Source organism: Branchiostoma floridae, chromosome 15 (assembly GCF_000003815.2).
Source record: "Branchiostoma floridae strain S238N-H82 chromosome 15, Bfl_VNyyK, whole genome shotgun sequence".
Classification (NCBI taxonomy): Eukaryota; Metazoa; Chordata; class Leptocardii; order Amphioxiformes; family Branchiostomatidae; genus Branchiostoma; species Branchiostoma floridae.
The window spans coordinates 1,376,658-1,397,074 of NC_049993.1; the positions used below are offsets into that span (position 1 = coordinate 1,376,658).

At 41.6% G+C, this 20,417-nt stretch overlaps 4 protein-coding genes and 1 non-coding gene across 5 annotated transcripts in view; 2 read left to right on the plus strand and 3 right to left on the minus strand.

Annotated features, from left to right (window-relative positions):
* LOC118432595 (telomerase protein component 1-like) overlaps nt 1-8,875 on the minus strand; it is a 69,684-nt gene extending 60,809 nt beyond the window's left edge. The window contains exon 1 of the mRNA XM_035844228.1: nt 8,743-8,875. The gene's annotated coding sequence lies outside the window, so the exon portion shown is untranslated. The remainder of the gene's footprint in view (nt 1-8,742) is intronic.
* Nucleotides 8,876-10,706: 1,831 nt separating this feature from the next.
* Nucleotides 10,707-12,588, minus strand: LOC118432605 (tigger transposable element-derived protein 4-like). Its single transcript, XM_035844237.1, has 2 exons — nt 12,351-12,588; nt 10,707-11,817 (listed from the first exon to the last, which is right to left on the minus strand). The coding sequence occupies exons 1-2, from the start codon at nt 12,568-12,570 to the stop codon at nt 11,324-11,326; spliced, it is 714 nt and encodes a 237-aa protein (XP_035700130.1). The 5' UTR covers nt 12,571-12,588; the 3' UTR covers nt 10,707-11,323.
* On the minus strand, nt 12,586-13,568 carry LOC118432142 (tigger transposable element-derived protein 4-like; the record flags this gene model as incomplete). Its single annotated transcript, XM_035843669.1, has 2 exons — nt 13,032-13,568; nt 12,586-12,997 (listed from the first exon to the last, which is right to left on the minus strand). Coding segments are annotated over exons 1-2 (873 nt in total), but the record flags the coding sequence as incomplete, so codon positions are not given.
* Nucleotides 13,569-14,392: 824 nt separating this feature from the next.
* Trnaa-agc lies at nt 14,393-14,465 on the plus strand. Its single transcript has one exon. It is a non-coding gene; the product is annotated as a tRNA-Ala (tRNA).
* A 4,688-nt stretch (nt 14,466-19,153) lies between these two features.
* Nucleotides 19,154-20,394, plus strand: LOC118432610 (histone H1-like). The gene has a single exon (XM_035844241.1). It carries the CDS (start codon nt 19,659-19,661, stop codon nt 20,241-20,243), a length of 585 nt encoding a protein of 194 aa, XP_035700134.1. The 5' UTR covers nt 19,154-19,658; the 3' UTR covers nt 20,244-20,394.
* Nucleotides 20,395-20,417: the final 23 nt, after the last annotated feature.

The following is a 20,417-nucleotide window of genomic DNA, read 5'->3' on the forward strand; positions in this document are numbered from 1 at the left end:
AGTTGAGAGTCTGTACCCCAGTACACACTAGCCCTGCATCATAACCTACACTTATGTTCAGGTTCAGATCCAGAATTTCAGGTTTAGGTTCAGGTCACTTATAATCTGAACCCATTTCATACAATCATGTATGAGTGCCAGGGATACTTATTTTTACCTCCATGTAAAACTGTGTGGCATATATATGTTATTACAAGATATTAGAAAATGTCATGCTAAATTGATCAATACACAATCATAGCAAACACAAAATTCAGAAAAAACACAAGAAAAGCTATAAATGTTTTTGTCTTTTTCCAGGACACATTCTACTATCTATGAAAGGTTTTTGAATCTTCCATCTTTTGTGCTAAATTCATTTCCCAAGGGCACAATGTTGGAGCATACCTGGGGACTCTAACCTACAATGTGGGACCTTGGGCTTTGAGCCAAACACCCTACCCTTATGCTACACAACACCAGACCTTACAACAGAGTCTGACCAAACTCTCTGGTATTGTACAATCTTAAAGTTCACTTCTTAAATCTATACCTATATCTGTTCACAGCTGAAGACAATACTGTAGATATAAAGTTGCACAGATGAGATGTGTGAATAGATAACATACCTGGTCATATTGACGAAAAATGGCATGACGTTGTCCTGGTGACACCTGTCAATCTCACTGAGACATGTGCGGAGCGTGGTCTCTGTGGTGGTGTCTTTGGGCACGCCCTACAAGTGCACATGGAAATATTACATTCATGAAGTATCATCGAGTTGAATATTACATGTCTTATCAGGAAAACACAGTAAATGTTGCAAATGGATTCTGAAGCAACTGAGACTGTATACTATTGTCTCAAGTTGATGCTACAGGGTTGGACAGGTTTTCTAAAATTCATTTGTCCTATCAGGCAAGTACATATAAATTACTTGCCCGAACCAACTTTTCACTTGCCAGAAATATTACATTTCTCTATGTATTTTCATTGCCAGCAATGAAATTCTTCAATTTATGTTGGCTCTATTTTTTGTGTTAATCAATGACTACCATCAAAATCTCATTCGTGGAAAAATCTAACTTGCCCAATTGGGCAAGTGAGGTAGGACATGCACTTGTCCGATCAGAATTTTCACTTGCCCGGGACAATCGGATCTGTCCAGTGGACTTGTCCAACCCTGTGCTATTCGTATAGATCTGGTTACTATTTGCCACTATAATCATATGATATGTAACAATTATCTGAAATCTTTCTATATATTATAAATCTAAGGAGGTCATACAAAATAAAATTCAATTCAGCAGAACAAAGGAATTCCATGTATATAAAATGGTTTACAGACAGTAACAAGCTTAAGGTTGACAGTCAAATTCCTCTGTCATAATATGTCATACCTGGGAAGTGATAACAATTACAAGCAAGGACATTGTATAGAAATCTTTGATTTTCTAAGAATAACCCTGGGAAAAGGGAAGAAGTTTAAATTCATCCTGTTCAAAATGTGTTCAAGACTGGTGGAGAAGGGGTGCATATTTTATTTGAATTTTTCCATTTTACCTTTCAGTCCCAGACATTTGTCTTAGACTTGCCCCATATTTGAGGTGCCTACCCCAGTATTTCAACTGGGGTGCATCCTTTACGCAAGAAAATATGGTTTCTATAATATAAAACAGTTCACAAAAGTCTTGTGCAGTATTGTTGGTGAATCAGACGTTCCCTAACCCTTACTATCTCCTCGTGCAAGTTAACCTTAATGTCCATCACAATTACAGGATTGGTACATTGTGTACGTCATCTCCTAGGCAACCAGATAAACAACATGAATATTTCATAAAGGTCTTCTCAATGACATTTGGCTGTATCCAACTTTGGTTCATCTTCTTTGTGTTCGAAATGACCTACATTTTACACACAACTGAGCATAGCAGAACAAACTAACAAGATCAACAAACAGCACACTTTTGTGTTTAGTTGTCAGAAAACTAGTTCAACTTTAACTGGGGGACTGCATACCCTCAAGTCTTGCGACTCAGTCTCTTACCGAGAATAATTCTGAAGAAAAAACTGTGTAGGGGCTATGTGGAATCACTTCAGCTACAAGACCAACTCATGAGTTTTGTTTCTTCAGCCTTTCCAATTCTTATATTGGTGAGTTAGAGCCTCAGAAAAAAATGATTAATGAAATTAAGGAGCCTTGCATTACTGCAAAAGCAAGAAACCTTGAGCTACAAAATGTAGAAGAGATTCTAGGGAACAGGTTTTTTGGCGTGCCAAAAAAAATTGCACAGGATAAAATTTATTTCCTAAAGTATGTCGAAATATGTACAGTACAAAATTCTAATGCAGAAAAATGTGACCCTATGATTAGTATGAAATGCTTTTCCATCTGTAACCTAAATTTTTTGTGAAAAATATTTCCCTACACAAAACCACAACCAAAGGTTCTAAACCCTGACAGACTGAGGAGAGTGAATAAACCAATGAGAAAGTGCATTCTATGCTTAGTGTTATTCGTCCCAGGGATAGAAGAAAAGTCCGAGACTAGATGGAACTTGTAACAATTCCCATACTGTAGTTCTTGATTTTTTAACATTACAAAATGTACTATTATTTTCAGTTGTCACAGTGACACCTGTGTGAACTCATTATTACCAGGTATAGTATAACAAATAATTCGCCGACTTTCTTTACACACACCGGCTGCCACGTGAACGTTTAGTTCTGAGAACAAGTTCAAGTTTCTCTTGACTGTGAAAGTTTGGACCAAGAAGACAGTGAATTACAGTATATGTTGAAACTCACCCATCTCAGGTCACACTCCACCAGATGGAGTCTCCTACTCTCACACCACAGTCTCAGGTCAGGGAACACCTACAGTGGACATGTAAGGGTTGGGAGGGAACAGTGAGTCACATTAGGAAAATATATATCAGGGAAATCATATACAAATTATTGTCTGAGAAATGACAATCTTGTAAACCATTGGTGGTATAACTAGGACCAAATATCAACCTTATCAAACAAACATACATGTATAAGTACATACTTATTGAGAAAAAAAAAAACAGTTCGCTGGCAAACCATGGATTTCGAAGAGCGTGGAATGCCCTCCTGACATCAGTCTTAGTGGAAACACTGACACTGTAAATAGAACTGTCTTTTTGTATAGAGCCATAAACTGCGACTTTAAGAGATACTCTCTATGAGGCTACACTGATTTGATTTTATGGATGACATCCTCTAGAGACCCCAAAACTAAAGCAGGAGGGAGAAAAAACATGCTGGCCTTTTGCTGCAATATGTGGTTGTAAGATCTGGACTTGCGTGGAGCCTTGGAGGAGGTGATTTGTTTTAAAGAACAAGTGAAATTAGTCACGTAGATGTCATCTATCAACTTGAAGTCAGTGTGGTCTAAAGCTAAATTTCCAGTTGCTGACAGTATACCAGGGTTGTAGCCAGCACCCATCCTTCCATCCTTTGAATTTTGCAGTTGGGAACGAAAACAAAATTTGCCCATTCCGTTCTCTGTGACGGACAAAAATTGATATGTAAAGATATAAAAAAAACTGTCTGCCTTGAGTAATTTTTCACCCAAACAGATGCTCTTGAACAGCTTAGTCTACCAGCAAACTTTACACCTCAAAATGCAGGAAATAGCATTTCAGAGGGTCTAGATTTCAAATTTTCTGGGGGGCATGCGCTCGGATCCCCCTAGGAATGTCGCACCTTCGACACTAGAGAGGATTTATAATTGAGGGGACGGAAAATGATTTCAACCCTGCATTATACTCATCCTAAACATAATGATCACTGTAACTTTTGTCGACAGATTTTAACCTAAGAAGGAGTTACCTCACCTGTTTTACCAACATTTCTCTTTCTGCTTTGAAGTCCTTGAATGTTGAGGACACGAATATCCTGATGGTTTTCCATCCTGACCTCTTGATGATGAGATTTTTGCCCTTTTCCGCAGACTTGTCCACAGTTCCTTCAACCTGCATGCAGTAGTATGGCAGTGTGTCAATAGCAAAGTCTGTAGCAAATGCTTTGGACAATACTACTAGTATCAAAAGCAAGTGCTTTAAACATGTCAATAGCAACAGCTTTAGACATCGATCAATGAAACTATTTGATACAACAGTGCTTGATTACATTAATTTTATTGATCACAATAACCTTGGGATAACTTATCTGGACCACATTACATATGAAGAGGTTATAAACAACATACGGCAATACGGTCACTATGAAAGACTCCTAACAGTACTAGTAGTGAAGAGAAGGAAACCAAAGTGGTATGGACACGTAATGAGGTCAGACGAACTGTCCAAAGTCATCCTTCAAGAAACTGTGAAAAGAAAAGGAGAGGGCAGAAGAAAAATGTGCAGTCAACATCAAGGAATGAACAGGAAAGAGTTTTGCAGCTTCCCTCCCGCTGACGCAATACTGAATGGGTTGGAGAAAACTGATCCAAAGTGCCACCATGCACCATGCAAAAACATAATTTGTATCATCTATATTACACTCTGCTTTAAACTTGTTAATATGGGTTAGATTGAAATCAGGGTGAAATAGTTGTTAGGTCGTTTGCAATTTGGAGAAAGTTGTTTTAACTTGAGCCTGGAATGACCCTGTACATGTGACAGTGAATTTTTTCTGCGAGTGGGCATTTCGAGAAGCAAAACACTAATAGTGTGTGATATTCTGATTGACAGAGACACAGCTATGACTAACTGGGTTTTGACTCCTCTACTCTCATGTCCCTAATAAACGTACCGGGACGTTTATTTTTTTCAGCCTCACAATCCACCCGGTACGTTCTTATTTTGGACGGTACGTTTATTTTTTTTCTGAAAATTGGGGCTTTGCTTAGCCGGGACCCTCAAATAATTGAATTTTTGGGGTTTTCTGCCCATATTTCCGCGGTATTTTTGCTCAAAATTTCCTATTTTGCGGGCGAAACGGCGCGGATTTCCATGAGCGTGTACGCGTACGCGGTACTCTTTCGGTGATTTCGGTCGATCTCGCTATGACGCTACGAAGTATTATGTTGTTCTTGGGGGAAAATAAAACACCACACTGACGTTTTGAAATACAATTTTTACATAAATAACTTTTAGTTTTAATTTAGTAGTAGTTTACAGTCTCTGTTTACATCGTAAACCAGCACCTTGCACGAGGAATTTCCCGCCGGTCTTGTGGTTCCATGCGCTTTCGGCAGCGAGGCGGAAGAGTGATTCGTTCACATAATAAATACTGGACGTAAAAATAACAACTATAACTTCGTTTCCCTTGTGATATGAGTTTTGACGCCGCAAATTCTCCCAAACGACAGGAATTCGTCGGTAAAAACAGCAAGTTCATAATCATTTCTAAGCATCAAACCGCCACAACTTTCCTTTGTAACGTTAGATGCATGTGCCATTATGCCGAGATGGTCACGTCGAAATAAAACTTTCTTAACGTAGGCTTATTTCTTTGACAAAAATCAACCTTAGTCTACTTTTCACATAACTAACTTTTAGTTAATAGATTTTGATCGTTTTATACTGTAATCACTGTATTTTATGCTATACATCAGAAATCTTGTTGCGATATTTTACCTTGGTAAAAGTGGAGTCGTCCACTGACCCCTAGTGACCTTGTTTACAGCTGCAGCGATGCCATGTTGGAGAAAAACCGAAAGACGGAGATTTCCATTTTTGGCCCGCGGAATACGAAAATTGGGACAGCTTACATGCATTTCAAGAACCTAAAACATCAGATACATGAACGGACGGTCTATTTGTAAAATCTGCCCATATAGCCTTCCAGTCTGCACAGAAATGACGATGTAGAGAAGGGTAGAAGTGCAAAGAGTCTGAGATGAGAAAAAAACGCCACGTGAATTCAACAACACTTCGCATAAAATCACATAATTTTGTATAATGTTTTCTTTATTCAATGTCTCCTTCATAAAGAGTCCAAGTTGAACCGAAATCTTGCTGATGTAGTACAGAAAAAAAAACGTGATCCCCTCGTGGATAATACTATTTAGCGCAGCGTAACGCGGCCGGCCACGCGCCCGTGACGGCAGTGTTGTGGCATAGCGGCCGGACTGAAAATCGTCTGGCCGCGACCGCATTCGACAGCTGACCGCTATAGACTATTTCTTAATGCTTCAGGTCAACGGGAAAAATCCAAGGGACCGACGAAAACTGACCGCATGGCCAGTTACGTGGCCCCTCAGTTATGTGGCCCCTATACTCAGGTGACCCTAAGGCAGGTTTCACTGCGAATTTCAACTTACCTTTTATTACAAAATTGAGAAAACGTCATGATTCGAACATGATATCTATAGTTCTTCAGCTCATCATTTATAGAACTAACTGATGTGGTTCTTAGGCATAAATGAATAAAAAGACCTACCTGCTTATCATCTCCTTTTCTTTGGACAGAAGTAGCATGTTCACAGTTATGAAATAATAAATACATGTCAATTTGGTAATTTTCCGGGGGGTATGTTTATTCCGGGGGGTACGTTTATTAGATATTGACGATTTGTCCGGGGGGTATGTTTATTCCGGAGGGTATGTTTATTAGGGACATGAGAGTACTGTTCAGAAACATGATGCCAAAATCAAAATGGTTTAATTCATTTTGTCTCATAATCCAACTTAAAACTGTTGCATTTTGCATTCATGATCCATTTTGGACCATTCATGCTCGCAAATCAATCCAGCTCATCAGTTCACCAAAACGAGTAAAACGGTTTCGACTTTTGTTTAAGAGACTCATTAGTCAAGTGTGTACACAGTTACAGAACTTTATGTGATAGGATTTCCATCAAGCAGTGACTACTTTTGGAAAGGTAAACTCAAGTACCTCCAAATTTTCGATGGCTATCAGTCCATCTTGATCACAGAGTGACCCAGTTCTCGCGAGAGATCCACGCAAGTCTCGACCTAGTTCTCGCAACTCTCACGAGTTGGAGAAGTTGGACTGATAGTGATAGCCATTGGAAATTAAAAGGTATGTGTGTTTACCTTTAAGAAGTCGTCACTGCTCGATAAAAATTCTATTAACGCCGGTTTTGATTTTGCTTGATGATCGGGGACTAAGTCTGACCTGTAGCCATGCGTTCTCCACCTGGGACTCGTAGTTAAAGTTGTGAGACGCTCCGCAGCCCATGGTTGTCTCAACTGCAGAACCACACTATCAATCTACTGAGGAACAACAAACCAACATTAGAAAACTCCAGAACCACACTATCACTCTGGTACTGAGGAACAAGAAATCAGCATTAGACATTTAGAGAAAATGTTTACAAAGTAGTCCTTGTTCTTAGGCCTTAGGAAGAAAATGCTGTGTTTCCTGTTTCAGTCCTGAAAAAATTAGGGTCGGCAGGTAGGGATTATTATCATTTCTATTTTTTTCTAGGCTAGCCAAAACTCTGGTGTGACATATTACAACACAGTTGAACAAAGTAAACTAAAATGCATGAGGACACTTGTCTTTCAATGTCAAACTTTAATTTTGTGCATAATGGATACATTGATCCTTTATACATAGGAAAAGCAGTGTTTTCACTTCAATAGGAAGCAGGCTGAATAAAGGTGGCCTAACTGGAAGCTAAGTGACTCTACTGCCCGACCAAAAAAAGGCTAGGGTCGGCAGGTTTTTCTAGGGTAGGTGGGGAAACAGGAAACACAACTTTTTTTCCCTTTAGAAGCCTTAAACCAAATGTCTGTACTGTAATCTAACAAGCCATGTTGATTTGATTATATGGTTAAAATCCTCTGGGAACCACAGAATGGATGCAAATATTTGCTCATTTTGCAGTTGCTTTGTGAACAGATAAAAATGGATGCGCCCACAGATGTCATCCACATAATAAAATCATTTACCATCCGGAACACTTTCACTTTTGTCGCAAAAACATTGCCACATCGAGCGACCTTCGGATCAAAATGAGTAACGTTAAATGTTGTTTTTGTTGTCCTTGTTTAGTACAATACTAAAACTAGTAAAAGACTATTAGCATGACTCTATGATTTCACTAGATGTGGTCTCTTGACATGTACAGTACTAGTACTACTAGTAGTATTAGGTTACACTTACACAGAAAAAAATGATTATATAGAAATATGAAATGGCTTTTTGTACATTGTGCAAGCACATACGCTTATAAAACCTAACATTAGTAACAGCAAGGTGATAATTCTACTATCCTGAACACTTTCACTTTTGTCTAAATAATGATGTTGTACCTGTAGGTTATACTTTTGTATACAGAAAAAAGAATAATCAATTAACAAAGGTAAAATAGACAAACAAATTAATTTCTCGGCATTATTTCAATTGGTATTTTCAAGCTACGTTTGCGGTCTTCAGTTGGGCTATTATAGACCCGCCATGTTGTATGTACTAGTCTGACACCTTCAATTCACAAGTAAACATGCCTTCGAAAACAAATTATAGCACAGGTAACGTTACAGGTACAAACTGCTAAAATAAGGAACGCTACTTCACCTAGGGTCGTTTTTAGACATCTATGAGCTGCAATATGTGATAGATGTTTGGTAAAATAAGTACTGAGTAGCTATAGTTACGATAACAACTGCTCGGACAACACAAGCAAAGCTGGATTATCAACCTTTCAGCGGTAAACCGTGAACAAAACCTGACACGAAACTAGGACGTCTCTTCACACACTTACGCGCATCAAACCACCACTCTACCTGCCCGTGTTGAGTTCTAGACTACACCGTAACCTACCTGAAGTCTTCACATGTTCTCCCGCACGCACGGGAGCGGTGTAAACAGCGGTGTTGCAGGAAGACGAGTCTTAAACCTCCACAAATATGTCCCCGCGGCTATTGATGCTCATCACCTAGGAGGCAACTTTCTCGTGAACTTTGACCTTTTCCCGTCATGCCATGTTGGGGCGTGTCGAAGTCAAATCTGGGGATGCTGGCAAAAAGTTTGAAAAACAAAGGGGTAAAGTCCTCCTAGGCAAAATATATTCACTTCTACTTGGAAGTACGAAAAACAAGAAAGACGCTGATAGTTGGGTGCAAATCAGAGTGTGGGAACCGCAATACTGTCACCGACTACTTCCTTTGAGCAAGGAAATGCTACCTGGCACTTGTATTGATAATACCAAGGGTAATACATGTAAATTTATTGCAATATAATATCATGCCCGAAGACTAATCACGACAAACAAAGTAAAACGGTGGTTTATTAAAGGAAAATGAATCATAAAGATATACTAATAAGGAAATAATATTCATTATAGCTTCTTTTCTAACGTTTTCTCTCTGTAAGTGTGCGAATGAGGTGACCGACAGTGGTGTGAAAAGCTTTGAAATTTGGTTTATTTCTTGGATGATTTAACGTTACTTCTTTCAGAATTTCATTATCAACAGGCAGTATTGACAGATGAAACGTAGTTCATCTTACATACCGCTTTCCCTGTAACGTTACAGTAATTTACATGTTCTCTCCTCAACGGGCAGGTCTTTTGTATCTCCCCTTAGTGAATGAGCACTTTTATTCTCGCTGCCAGACAGATCTAAATGGCGGAAGAAGAAAGGGTTTTTTTGGGGGGGGGGGGGGGTAAATCGTCTAGATACTGAAGAGAATATGTTGCCTAATCTCCAAGCAGATCCTACGATAGCATAAGATAGTATCAAAAGCCGGCAGAGGAGTGAAGCCAGCGGTTGCAACAATTTACCGTACTAAATTTGGGAAGGTCGACAACGCTTTACGCTAAATTTGGAAAGGCCGGCAACTCTTTATGCTCGTAAGGGAGGGTCGGGAAAATTTTGAAATCATGACCATCTGAAGCACCATTTCCAAAATTGTACTGGCTATCATATTAAGCTAAGTTTGAAAAAAAAAATGTTTTAAGGGCGTGCTCCAACGTATCCTTTCGAGCGCCGAAGGCGCGCGGCTTCTCAAAGGAGGTCCAACAATTTTGTTTAAATCTTGACCCTTAACTTGACCCTTAAAATGTTTTAAGTTCAGTTCAATGTTTTAAATCTTGACCTTTAAAATGCGATTTCCAGCTGCATTCATTTTTGGTGGGCAACTTTGCTAGCACAGCTAAGTTGAATGACCTTGCTATTAGCTAAGTTTGATGACCTTGCTATTTGCTAAGTTCAATGACATTGCTATTAGCAAAGATGTTTTTAAGACGACGCCCGGCCCAAGGTAGAAGGCGTCGCAAGGGAGGTCCGACGAAATTATGATGAAATCTTGACCTCCTGAAATGTCATTTTCTGTATTTTCTGCTACGACATACGAAAGATGGGAGGCCAGACTGCGATTGCGCAGTTTTCAACATATGGGCCGGGTTCTTATTCTTCGAGACCATGTTTGCACCCGCTTGTTGCCACTTTAACTTTCGATTGATTTGGCACGCAGGTCACGTACAGCTCAGGTCATCATTCACTGAGCGATCGAGCCCATTACATTTTGCCACAACTTCAACATTACCTAATACACAAAGGGTAAGCATATTACTTATCATTAGGAAATACCATTTCAGATTAGATATTACAAGATTATGAATTTGAAAATCAAGTGTTTCAAAACTTCCGCTCTCCCGAAACTGCAGGGTTCATATGGCTATAGAAGGGACTTGTTTTTATTAGGTAGTAGCAATGACGTCAGGGTTCATGTCCGAAAGCAACGATCACGGGCTGCCGTTTAATATGCATTTGTATCTGGCACTGACGTCACAGGAAAAAGTCAAACCTGCACACGTGGTGCTTTCCGCTTGAGGGCGCCCATACTACTTAGTATTTGATAAAGATTTTTATTTTACTTTCCCTAGTCTACGCTTCTCTCAATACTATATCCTCCTATCGTACATCCTTTGCTTTGGCCTTTCTTTTGAGCATTTGAAAGAGCTTATCTGACAATAAGGAATCCTGGCTAAACCCACACACACTGTATCTAGTCGGATATGTGTTCCTCTGGTATAGAAAGTAGTGCAGAAAGAAAAGTCAGAGACATGAATTTCAACTAACTTTCATCACAATTATTCATATGTATATGAATGTGCCAATTCATCTGATGCATTATAAGCTGAAATGAAAAAGAGCTAAGCACAAGAACATGAAAATATTTCCTGTAAAACTCATTCAGTTATTACATTCTCTGTTGAGTTCCATTGTACACATGTTTCTCTACATGTTTAGGGAATAGAACAATGTTAAAAGAAAACAAAATCTTTTAGAAAAAAAAAACTAAATCTATGCAGAATTTCAATATCTAACATTGCAGTACAAGTCTTGTGAAGGCTCATATATAGAAGCTACACATGATTCCATTGCATTGGAGCTTGTCCTCATTCCTGGTCTATTTTGTAGAGCCGTGCAGCTTGGCGTTCGCTCCAAACTGAGTTCAGCATTTCATCTGCCTGGTGGAAGGTGTTCAGGAGATCACCGAGTCCCTCCTCTGCACAGAAACGCTTGATGTACTTCATTAAGTCCATCAAGGTGTTCAGATCCTTGATAGGATTGTCCCTGTGAGCTTCAGTGTCATCCATCGCCTCCGTGTCTTGATCAATGACTTCCAACTCATCCCTGTTATCTCCTGTGTCATCTTCATCACCATCAGACTCCTCCACTGTCTCCTCCTGAAGCTCATCCAGCAGGATGGTGGCATCCTCCTCCCAGTCCCGCCCTTCCATGTCACATGTGGGCAGCATCTGGTCGATGACTGACAACTCTTCAAACTTACATCCGAAGAGTTCCTGTGTCAGCTTGTCCATGGCTGCTGAAGTATCTCTGGTCCAGATCTCTGCCTCAGCCTTGTCTTCAACTGACTCTACCTTGACTTCTACAGAAATGTAAAAAAAGGTTTATACATAAGAAAGTACAAAATGTATATTGCTACTTAGTACTTCTACCAATATGTAACATCATTTATTCAGCTGCCTTATGTTTAGGTCACAATGAGAAAAGGGGAGTTCACAGTTTTTTTTTCTTCATTTTTTTACACTATTCAATGAATGAATGAATGAATGAATGAATGAATGAATGAATGAATGAATGAATGAATGAATGAATGAACGAATGAATGAATGAATGAATGAATGGACGAATGAATGAATGAATAAATGATGTGACCCCCACGTGGTCACGTGGGACACCCTGTGGCTACACTTGGGCCATGGCCGGGACCCGGACTTTTTTTAATACTTTTTTTTAATGACCTACCCGTAAAAACACCGATAGGTATCCCCGCAATATCCGGTAGTACACCGGGACAAATTAATTTGTGCCTTCGGACACCGGCGACCTAAGCATAAATCGGTGCACAAAACTCTGCTATTCCCTATTATATAGTAATATACAGACTGTCCAACGTACCTGGTTGGACGCAGCCGGCCTTCCCGAAGCACGTCTGGATGGTGTGGGGAGTCACCTCCTCCCAGGCCGAGCCGATCCACTGGATAGCCTCCAGCACGGTGACCTGACCGGCGAGCTGCTCGTCTGTCGCCCCGCACTGCCTCTGTCTCTCCTGGAGGATGCGTCTGAGCTGCCGCCTGCGGTACTTCAGTTTGAAACTGTGGATCACGCCCTGCTGCATGGGCTGGAGTCTAACCGGGGTGTTAATAGGCGGGAAGAACGTGAGTTGGATGTTCCTCAGCTTCACGTGTGGACGACTTGGCGTCTGTTGAAGAAAAAGGAGAATCTTACGATTCTGTTCGCCCATCTTCCGATCCAAGCTCCTCAGCCAGTCTAGGAAAAGTTCCGACGTCATCCAAGCCATTTTGTTGTGTGCGTAAGTCACGGGTAGGCTGGAGGGCTGCACGTTTCTGAAACAGGGAGGGTTGGCCGGTTGACCGATCACAAGTGGTCTCTCTTTCTCCCCGGCCATGTTCGCACACAGGACAATGGTTAGAGAGTCTTGGGCCTGCTTAGCTCTACTAAAGTAAGAGTGATCGCCTTCCAATAACGCCGTAACTTGACTGGAAGTTGTTCCGCGGAAGACAGCCGTTCTTCCATACTGTAGATGTCTTCAGCAGAGTAGCTTGTCATGATGTCGGCTATCTTGGTCTCCCGCAGTTTTGCACCACTCCGACGCCCTTAGTCCCGATCGTGATGTTGTGGCGGTTTTTAAAGCTTTCTAACCACCCATTAGACGCCTTGAAGCCCACAACTCCAAGCTGCTCGGCAAACTTTAGAGCCTGTTGTTGGAGCATCGGTCCTGTGACGGGTTTGGAGCTTGTTTCACAGAAATAGTGCCAGCACAGTTTGTTGACGTCATCGTACAGCGACTGCCGGGTGTTTCTTTTCTTGCTGATAGGGGCGTTCTTCTCATAGTCTTCAAGGTACTCCCGCTTTCTCTTGACGATGTTTTGAATCTGCGTCTTCCCAACTCCGAACTCCTTGGCGAGTCCACGCGCCCCGGTCCCACCCTTCTCGTACCGCCGAATCACTTCTATCTTCTCCCCCAGAGTCAAAGTCTTCTTCGCCGGCTTGGATTGAACGCACAGTTCGCTCGCCATCGTGAAAATGTGAAATAATAAGACGCTTTTTGTCGGAAGTGTTGCTCTGTGTGGACGGCCAGCGTTTCTGTATGGTTGGGATATTTCACTAGCAGCATGGGGGACAAATGGCTATTGGAAATAGAAAATACGCACGCCTTTCTTTTTTTATTAAAACAAAACAGTTAGAAATCATAGTACTTTTAACTGCCAAAATTACTGCGAAATAAATAGTGTGTTTTATTGGTAAAGTAGAGACAACAATCACCTAGCACACAGTGTGTCCACCCGTAATGTATAGTAGACCATTCTATTGACCTCAACCGCCATCTTTAATACGGCCGTCTCGGCCAAACCAAATCGGTCGATTTGACCAGGTTTTCTTGCTATTTGTCCTTACCAATCGGTGTCATCAGACACGTAAAAAGGACACGCTGATTATCGTCAGGTATTTAGTCGTATTTGGGTGCTACTTGGACGCTTGTTGCGATCGTGTCGGCACTAGTGGTCGTCTTGTGCAGATGGATTTTCTAAGGCGCGTTGTGAGCTTTGTCTGCGGGACAGAAAACACTATTCAAGCAGATGTTGGGTAGAGGACTGTACGGACCGAGTGGCTTGTCGATCTGATATATGATATCTAACAGTCTTTCGGCACTCACTCTCACTGGAATGTTCAAGATAGACAGTTCAATGTCAAAACGATTTATATCAAGAGTTCGTAGACCTCATTCCTCCGTAAAATATTTAGAGTTTTGAAAATTATTGTTTAAACATATGTAGAACAAAGATGTATTGAATTATCTATTCTAAATTATAGTGCTTGTATTAATTATTTCTCCGTAAACAAAACGAAACATACCATATCGAAAAGATGCCTTACCTATTGACGAGGGTGTTAGGGAGCGCAGCTGGGCTATGAATGGGGATGTAGCTCAGATGGTAGAGCGCTCGCTTAGCATGCGAGAGGTACGGGGATCGATACCCTGCATCTCCAAATGCACAACCTTTTTTACAGGCCATTTTTTTTGCCCGTTCACGTTTTACATTTTATCAATTTAAAACAGATTGTATCCTTCACTGGTATTTTCAACTACTGTGCCTAATTGTACACACATATAACACGCTAGTTCACCTTTATCCGTGGGGTAACCTATATCCGTTGTTTCAAAACCAGGGCGTGTTTAGGGATATCAAGTTGATGGACAGTTGTTTGAAAGTGCAATATTTTCAAGATGCTGCTTGTTTACCTATTCAAATCCACCGTCAGGTGACATCCCTAAATAACCATTTTTTAAACAACGGATAAAGGTTACCCCGCGGATAAAGGTGAACTAGGGTTAAAAATATATATGTATATTGGGCGGGCAAAAGCATGTAACGTTATATTGATAAACTGAGCCAAGGAGGAAGAAAGAAATACAATGTTTATTACACATTATTACATCAACTTTTCTAAACTCCCATCTGTGTGAAATACAGGAAGTCTGTTTCAAATTTCGTCAACAAAGAGTCAGATCAAAATTTTTATGTTCGTTGCCGTCTAAAAAAAGACAAGTAGCCGGAAACACAACATTTTTTTCCTAAAACGTACCAATTTTGGCACCAACCGGTAACAGTTTACTAACACAACATTTTTTCCTGAAACGTACCAAGTTTGGCACCAACCGGTAACACAACATTTTCCCCTAAAACGTACCAAGTTTGGCACAGCAGAGGTTCGCATACCGACATATGGCATTAAACACTCCGGGGTGACTAACCGGAGGTAACATCTGAGCAATGTGGCATATCTCATGTACTAGTACATGGAACCATATACCGAGCCATGGTACTCAAATGGTTTTACCATGAAGTATCAATCGTGAAATGATAAAAATAAACCGTGCTACCGTGATGGATCTAACAGGAAGCAACCGGAATGCAAACCTCGGCACTAACGTTAATTACATGTTCAGGAAATTTATATAGTACATAACCGAACTCCTCCCAATGATAGAGTATGTATTTGTATATATTGCGATAAGAATCCTATGCATTTACAAAACGAAGTACACTTTGTCCCAGACTGTTCACTGTACAAAGATCAGCATAATACATTCGTTAATGCTACACATGTAGACAAAAAATATGCACACCTAACGAAGGACGATTTGTTCAAATACCTTGTGTCATAATCTGACTACGATATACTGGAAAAACTCTGTAAGTTCGTCTACACATGTAGAGGCATGTAAAGTATGATATATGTATAGCTTTCTGTTTACTCTCTTTGTACCAAACTGACTGCATTTAGTCCCAATGTGGCATGAATATGTAATAAGCTTCATTGTCATTGACAGTATATCAGCATACAGCCATTAACCCTTATCCTGACCCTTAGCTAGTTTCGTAGTAATAACGACTGTTACGTGAAACAATATCGATTTGCGTGTAGTGTCAGACATCTACTCTGTCAGGACGCCCCAGACGATCGCCATGGCGTACAGGGAGGTGTTCTGGCGGGTGAACTCGGCAAAGTCGTCCCCTGGTTTCCCCCCGGTACACTGACTAGCACAGAACACAGTGTCTCCGCCGCCAGAAGATCCGACAGTCACAAAACTCAGAAACTTATACCCCTTCGGTCCCTTCTGTAGCAACGTCATCTTCAGCTCAGCTGAAAGTTTCTGCGTCAGGTTCTTACAGAAGGCGCGCTCGTAGCGCCGCCCGACGACGTGACGGTCGATGGTGTCCTCTATGATCTGTTTGACGTGCAGAATGGGAAAGCGTTGTTGACATTGACTTTCCGCGGGGGTGAGATGAGCTCGGGATGTGGTCCACGCGGGTTCAGGGACCGCCCAGACGATACCTATCCCGTACAGAGACTCATTCTGGAACGACGACTCCGCAAAATCATCCCCTGCCGCCTGGCCCGAAGCCTTCACGCACTGACTCCCGTAAAACACCGGCCCTGCAGCCTGGTTCGGCCCCACGTCGATGAAAGTGATGAACTTGTATCCTTTAGGACCCCGTTTGACCAACTTATCATTCAGCTGGTCCAGGATTTTCCCGGTCAGGTTTCTGCAGACGACAGCGTTGTACGACTGACCCTCCAGGTTCTGTCGCAGCGTCTCTTGCACCAGATTTTTCACGTGCAGAACTGGGAAGCGTGGTCTTTCGGATGTCATTTTGTTCCAGTTGTTTACCAGAGTTTCCGTGGTCTGTCCAGGCATGGCGGCTGGGAGGGCATACAGACAGCCTCTCTAGAGACAAGTATGGATATGGCTGAGGAGAAAGTGGCTCCTGTGACGCAGTGTGAGCGCGTTCCGTTCTGGAAAGGAAGTGACATTCGTGACATGGCCGATAGTCGCCAAACTAGGACTGAGCCAGCCAGCTTTCTGAGTTAGGCCACAGCAAGTAAACTTTATGGAGGACATCCAATGCAAAGCGCAAAAAATAATGAGATAGCGCAAAAAAATATGGTTTAATAAAAAAAATTGCAAGATTGCTAAATTTTTTAAATAGACACCATAAATGTCGTAACAAGATTTGAAGTGACAAAAACGTGGCATTACAACTAACAACTGAAGGCTTTCAATTCCTGTGATTAAGAAGTGAACTAGTGTATAATAAAAGGGATACTAGTGTGGTACACTGGTATCACTTGCCAAGTTGGAAACTACATTCATGGCTTCCATATTGGTTGCACTTTTACAACTATCCAACAAGCTAGAAGTTTCACTTCTGCAACTATATATAGTCATGGCTACCTCCCTAGTGTCACTTCTAAAAGTATCATTATTAGGCAAGTTACAACACAGTACGTTTACCCATTATGGTCTATCTAACCATCCCCGAAGAGGAAAAAAATTTTTTTTTCTGAAATCAGGTCAAAATCAATGAGCGCGTTGATGTCATCCATAAAATTTACTTGCTGTGGCCTTATCTAGACAGGGCAGGGCGGGGTGTTTTGCTCAAGGACAAAACTGACGGGCGTGATGATGCCGATACAGTGATGCACGCAGGAGCTATATTAGTCACGTTCCTAACGAGGTTAGAACTTGGCATGGACAACATCCGGGATTGGGACGCTTCCCAACGTGCTTCCTTCTCAACCAAGGCCTGTGTACTGAAAAATGGCTGCAGATCTACTCTAAGTCTGACACGAGTTCTTTCCCTATTTGTTAATACCAAGCAAAAGCATTATTTTAATGCTGAGATGATTTAAAAGGGTCGTACATTGTACACATAGGGAGGGTATACATGTACTACAGTACATTGTGGAATAAGCCATAAACATTTATTGGGCAATTATAAAATTAAGGTTGGTTTTGGACGTTTTCAAGCGTTTTTGAAGGAAGTTAAGGTTTTTAAAATTGTTTCAAGAAAATGAAAACACAGAACAAAATAAAAAGCCCGGTTGGCTCGGTAGGAGTGGCAGTGGCCGTTCTGATATAACGTCCTTGGTTACACGCGTCCTTGGTGTAACATTTCGTTTTCACACAAGCTGTATATTATACACAGCGTTAAGTGTGGCTTAGAAGACAACAAAACACAGAAAGTGTAAAAAAAAGATTCGTTTCTTTTCTGATATGTCAAATTTTAGGTCGCAGAGAGAACGCGGCGAGAGGTCCGAGAGAGACCTAGTGAAAATAGGGTATAACCTAGTCTCTACCAGACTCCGGGTCGCTGGAAAAACCGTAGAAATGGAACAAATAATAGATGACGCCGGCCAGAGAACTATTGCTGTTCCCTAGCCAGCTATATTTCTCTGCATTACTCTATATTACTCTTGGCTTAGTATACTCTTCAATTTGTTCCATTTGTGCGTTGTTTTTCCCCCCAGCGACCCGGAGTCTGGTATCCTCGGTACGAAATCGCGGTCACTCCTATCCCTCCGACCTCTGCTTGGAGGTTAAGCTTCCATTGTGTATTTGTGGGGGCTCTGTGTGAATCCGTACAATTCACACCTCCACGCTAATCGGGTCTCCACATCCGCTACGAGTAACCATGAATGGAGAGACTCCACTGTACAATCATCCCTAACAAGAAAAAGAAAAGAAAACCCTGACAAATGGGTACAGCATATATCACACGGCAAGGATTATATGGATGATAGACCTTTGATAATATCATTATTATTATTAAGAAGTTTATTTGTAAGTTCGTGCCCGAGGGCTAATTGCAAGTACATGGTATAAACATAGTAGCATATACAAGTGACAATGGGTTCAGTACAGGTCGCAACAAAAGATACATGAAATATGTACAATGAATCTACAATCCTATTCTATTACGTGAATGTGACTTCTTCTCGAATAAATATAATGAAATGAACCTGGCCTGATCATGTATATTAGATGAATATCTACCATCAACGGGAAATTGGTCTTCAGTAAAATATGGGATTCACCATTTTGCTACATTGCTACCCCATGTGTACGGTTACAATATTCAGCGCAAACATATTCATATTGCTGCCTTTTATGTTCCATTTAAAAACTGCATACATCACTGGCACATGGAAATTTTAAGACAAACATTGTTTTATCAACCAAGCATGGGCCCCAAAAATGGAGAGAAAAAAAGACATACACACCCAGTCGACTCTAATAAACAACGACAACACATAAAGTACATTCTTTCAAAACCCAAGCAACGTCATGACATGCGCAAATGACAGCTCCTGGGAGTCCACGATTGTAGTTCTCAATAATCGTTTGCGTTTGTTTATTAGTTGTCTTTATTCTGTGTGTTTGTATGTGTTTTTGATGATGGATGCGCATGAGTGATGTTTTCCTTCGCTGATGTTGTGATCTTTGCTGCTTTTCTTGTAATTAGCGGATGTTTGTAGTGTGTGGAAGGAGACATGTAGTACAATGTGATGTGTTTTCTGTGCGCGGTGGATGGATCTTGATGTGTGTGTTCTATTGTTGTTGCTCCATGTGCGGTCTGGATGAATCGTCGCAGCTGTCTTACCGTGAAAAGACGGTACTGTGCTGTACTTTAATAAACCAATGAAATATTATTTGTCGTGTCTGGTAAGGGAGGAATTCCACCGTCAATGTAGAAAAGAAACGCAAGTTCGACGGACAATAAGACGCAGACAAAGTGTGACGATTCCGGCCAGGTCCGTGCCTTTAGTACTTCACGCCAGCTTGACAAGACACCGGGTTCATTTGCGCGACTAACGCAGACAAGACAAGACAGCATGTCCGCTCCAGCATCGTCCCCGAAGAAGGCCAAGAAGCCCGCGGCGCCCAAGGCCCCTGCGGCTCACCCGCCCACCACCGTCATGGTTACGGCGGCCGTGGAAGCGCTCAAGGACCGCACCGGTTCTTCTCTGTCGGCTATCAAAAAGTACATCGCTGGCAACTACAAGTTTGACGTGGAGAAGAAAGCGCACTTCATAAAGCGCGCCCTGAAAACCTTGGTGGAGAAGGGTACCCTCCTACAGGTTAAAGGGACCGGAGCGTCGGGGTCCTTCAAGATCAACGTGGCTGCCAAGAAAGCCGCCGAGAAGGCGGCTAAGAAGGCCGTCAAGAAGCCAGTGGCTAAGAAACCCGTGGCTAAGAAGGCCGCAAAACCCAAGACATCCAAGCCAAAGAAGCCCAAGGCGAAGAAGGCTACCACCCCCAAGAAGACGACGACCAAGAAACCGACCGCGAGCAAGAAAACCAAGAAATCTCCTGCCAAGAAACCTGCTGCCAAGAAACCCGTCAAAAAAACTCCGACAAAGAAGACCACCAAGAAGACCGCGCCCGCCAAGAAGGCCTCCAAGCCCAAGAAGAAGTGAAGATCTGACCGTTGTTTTTCCTGCAAACCCGGGCCCTTTTCAGGGCCAACCACATCCTCACAAAAGAGCTATCTCAATCACCTATCCACATCAATGCATATTATCGTTTGAAAGATAGAACACATGGAATAAAGAGGAATAGAAAAGAAAAACAACTTTCCAGAAAAACAACTT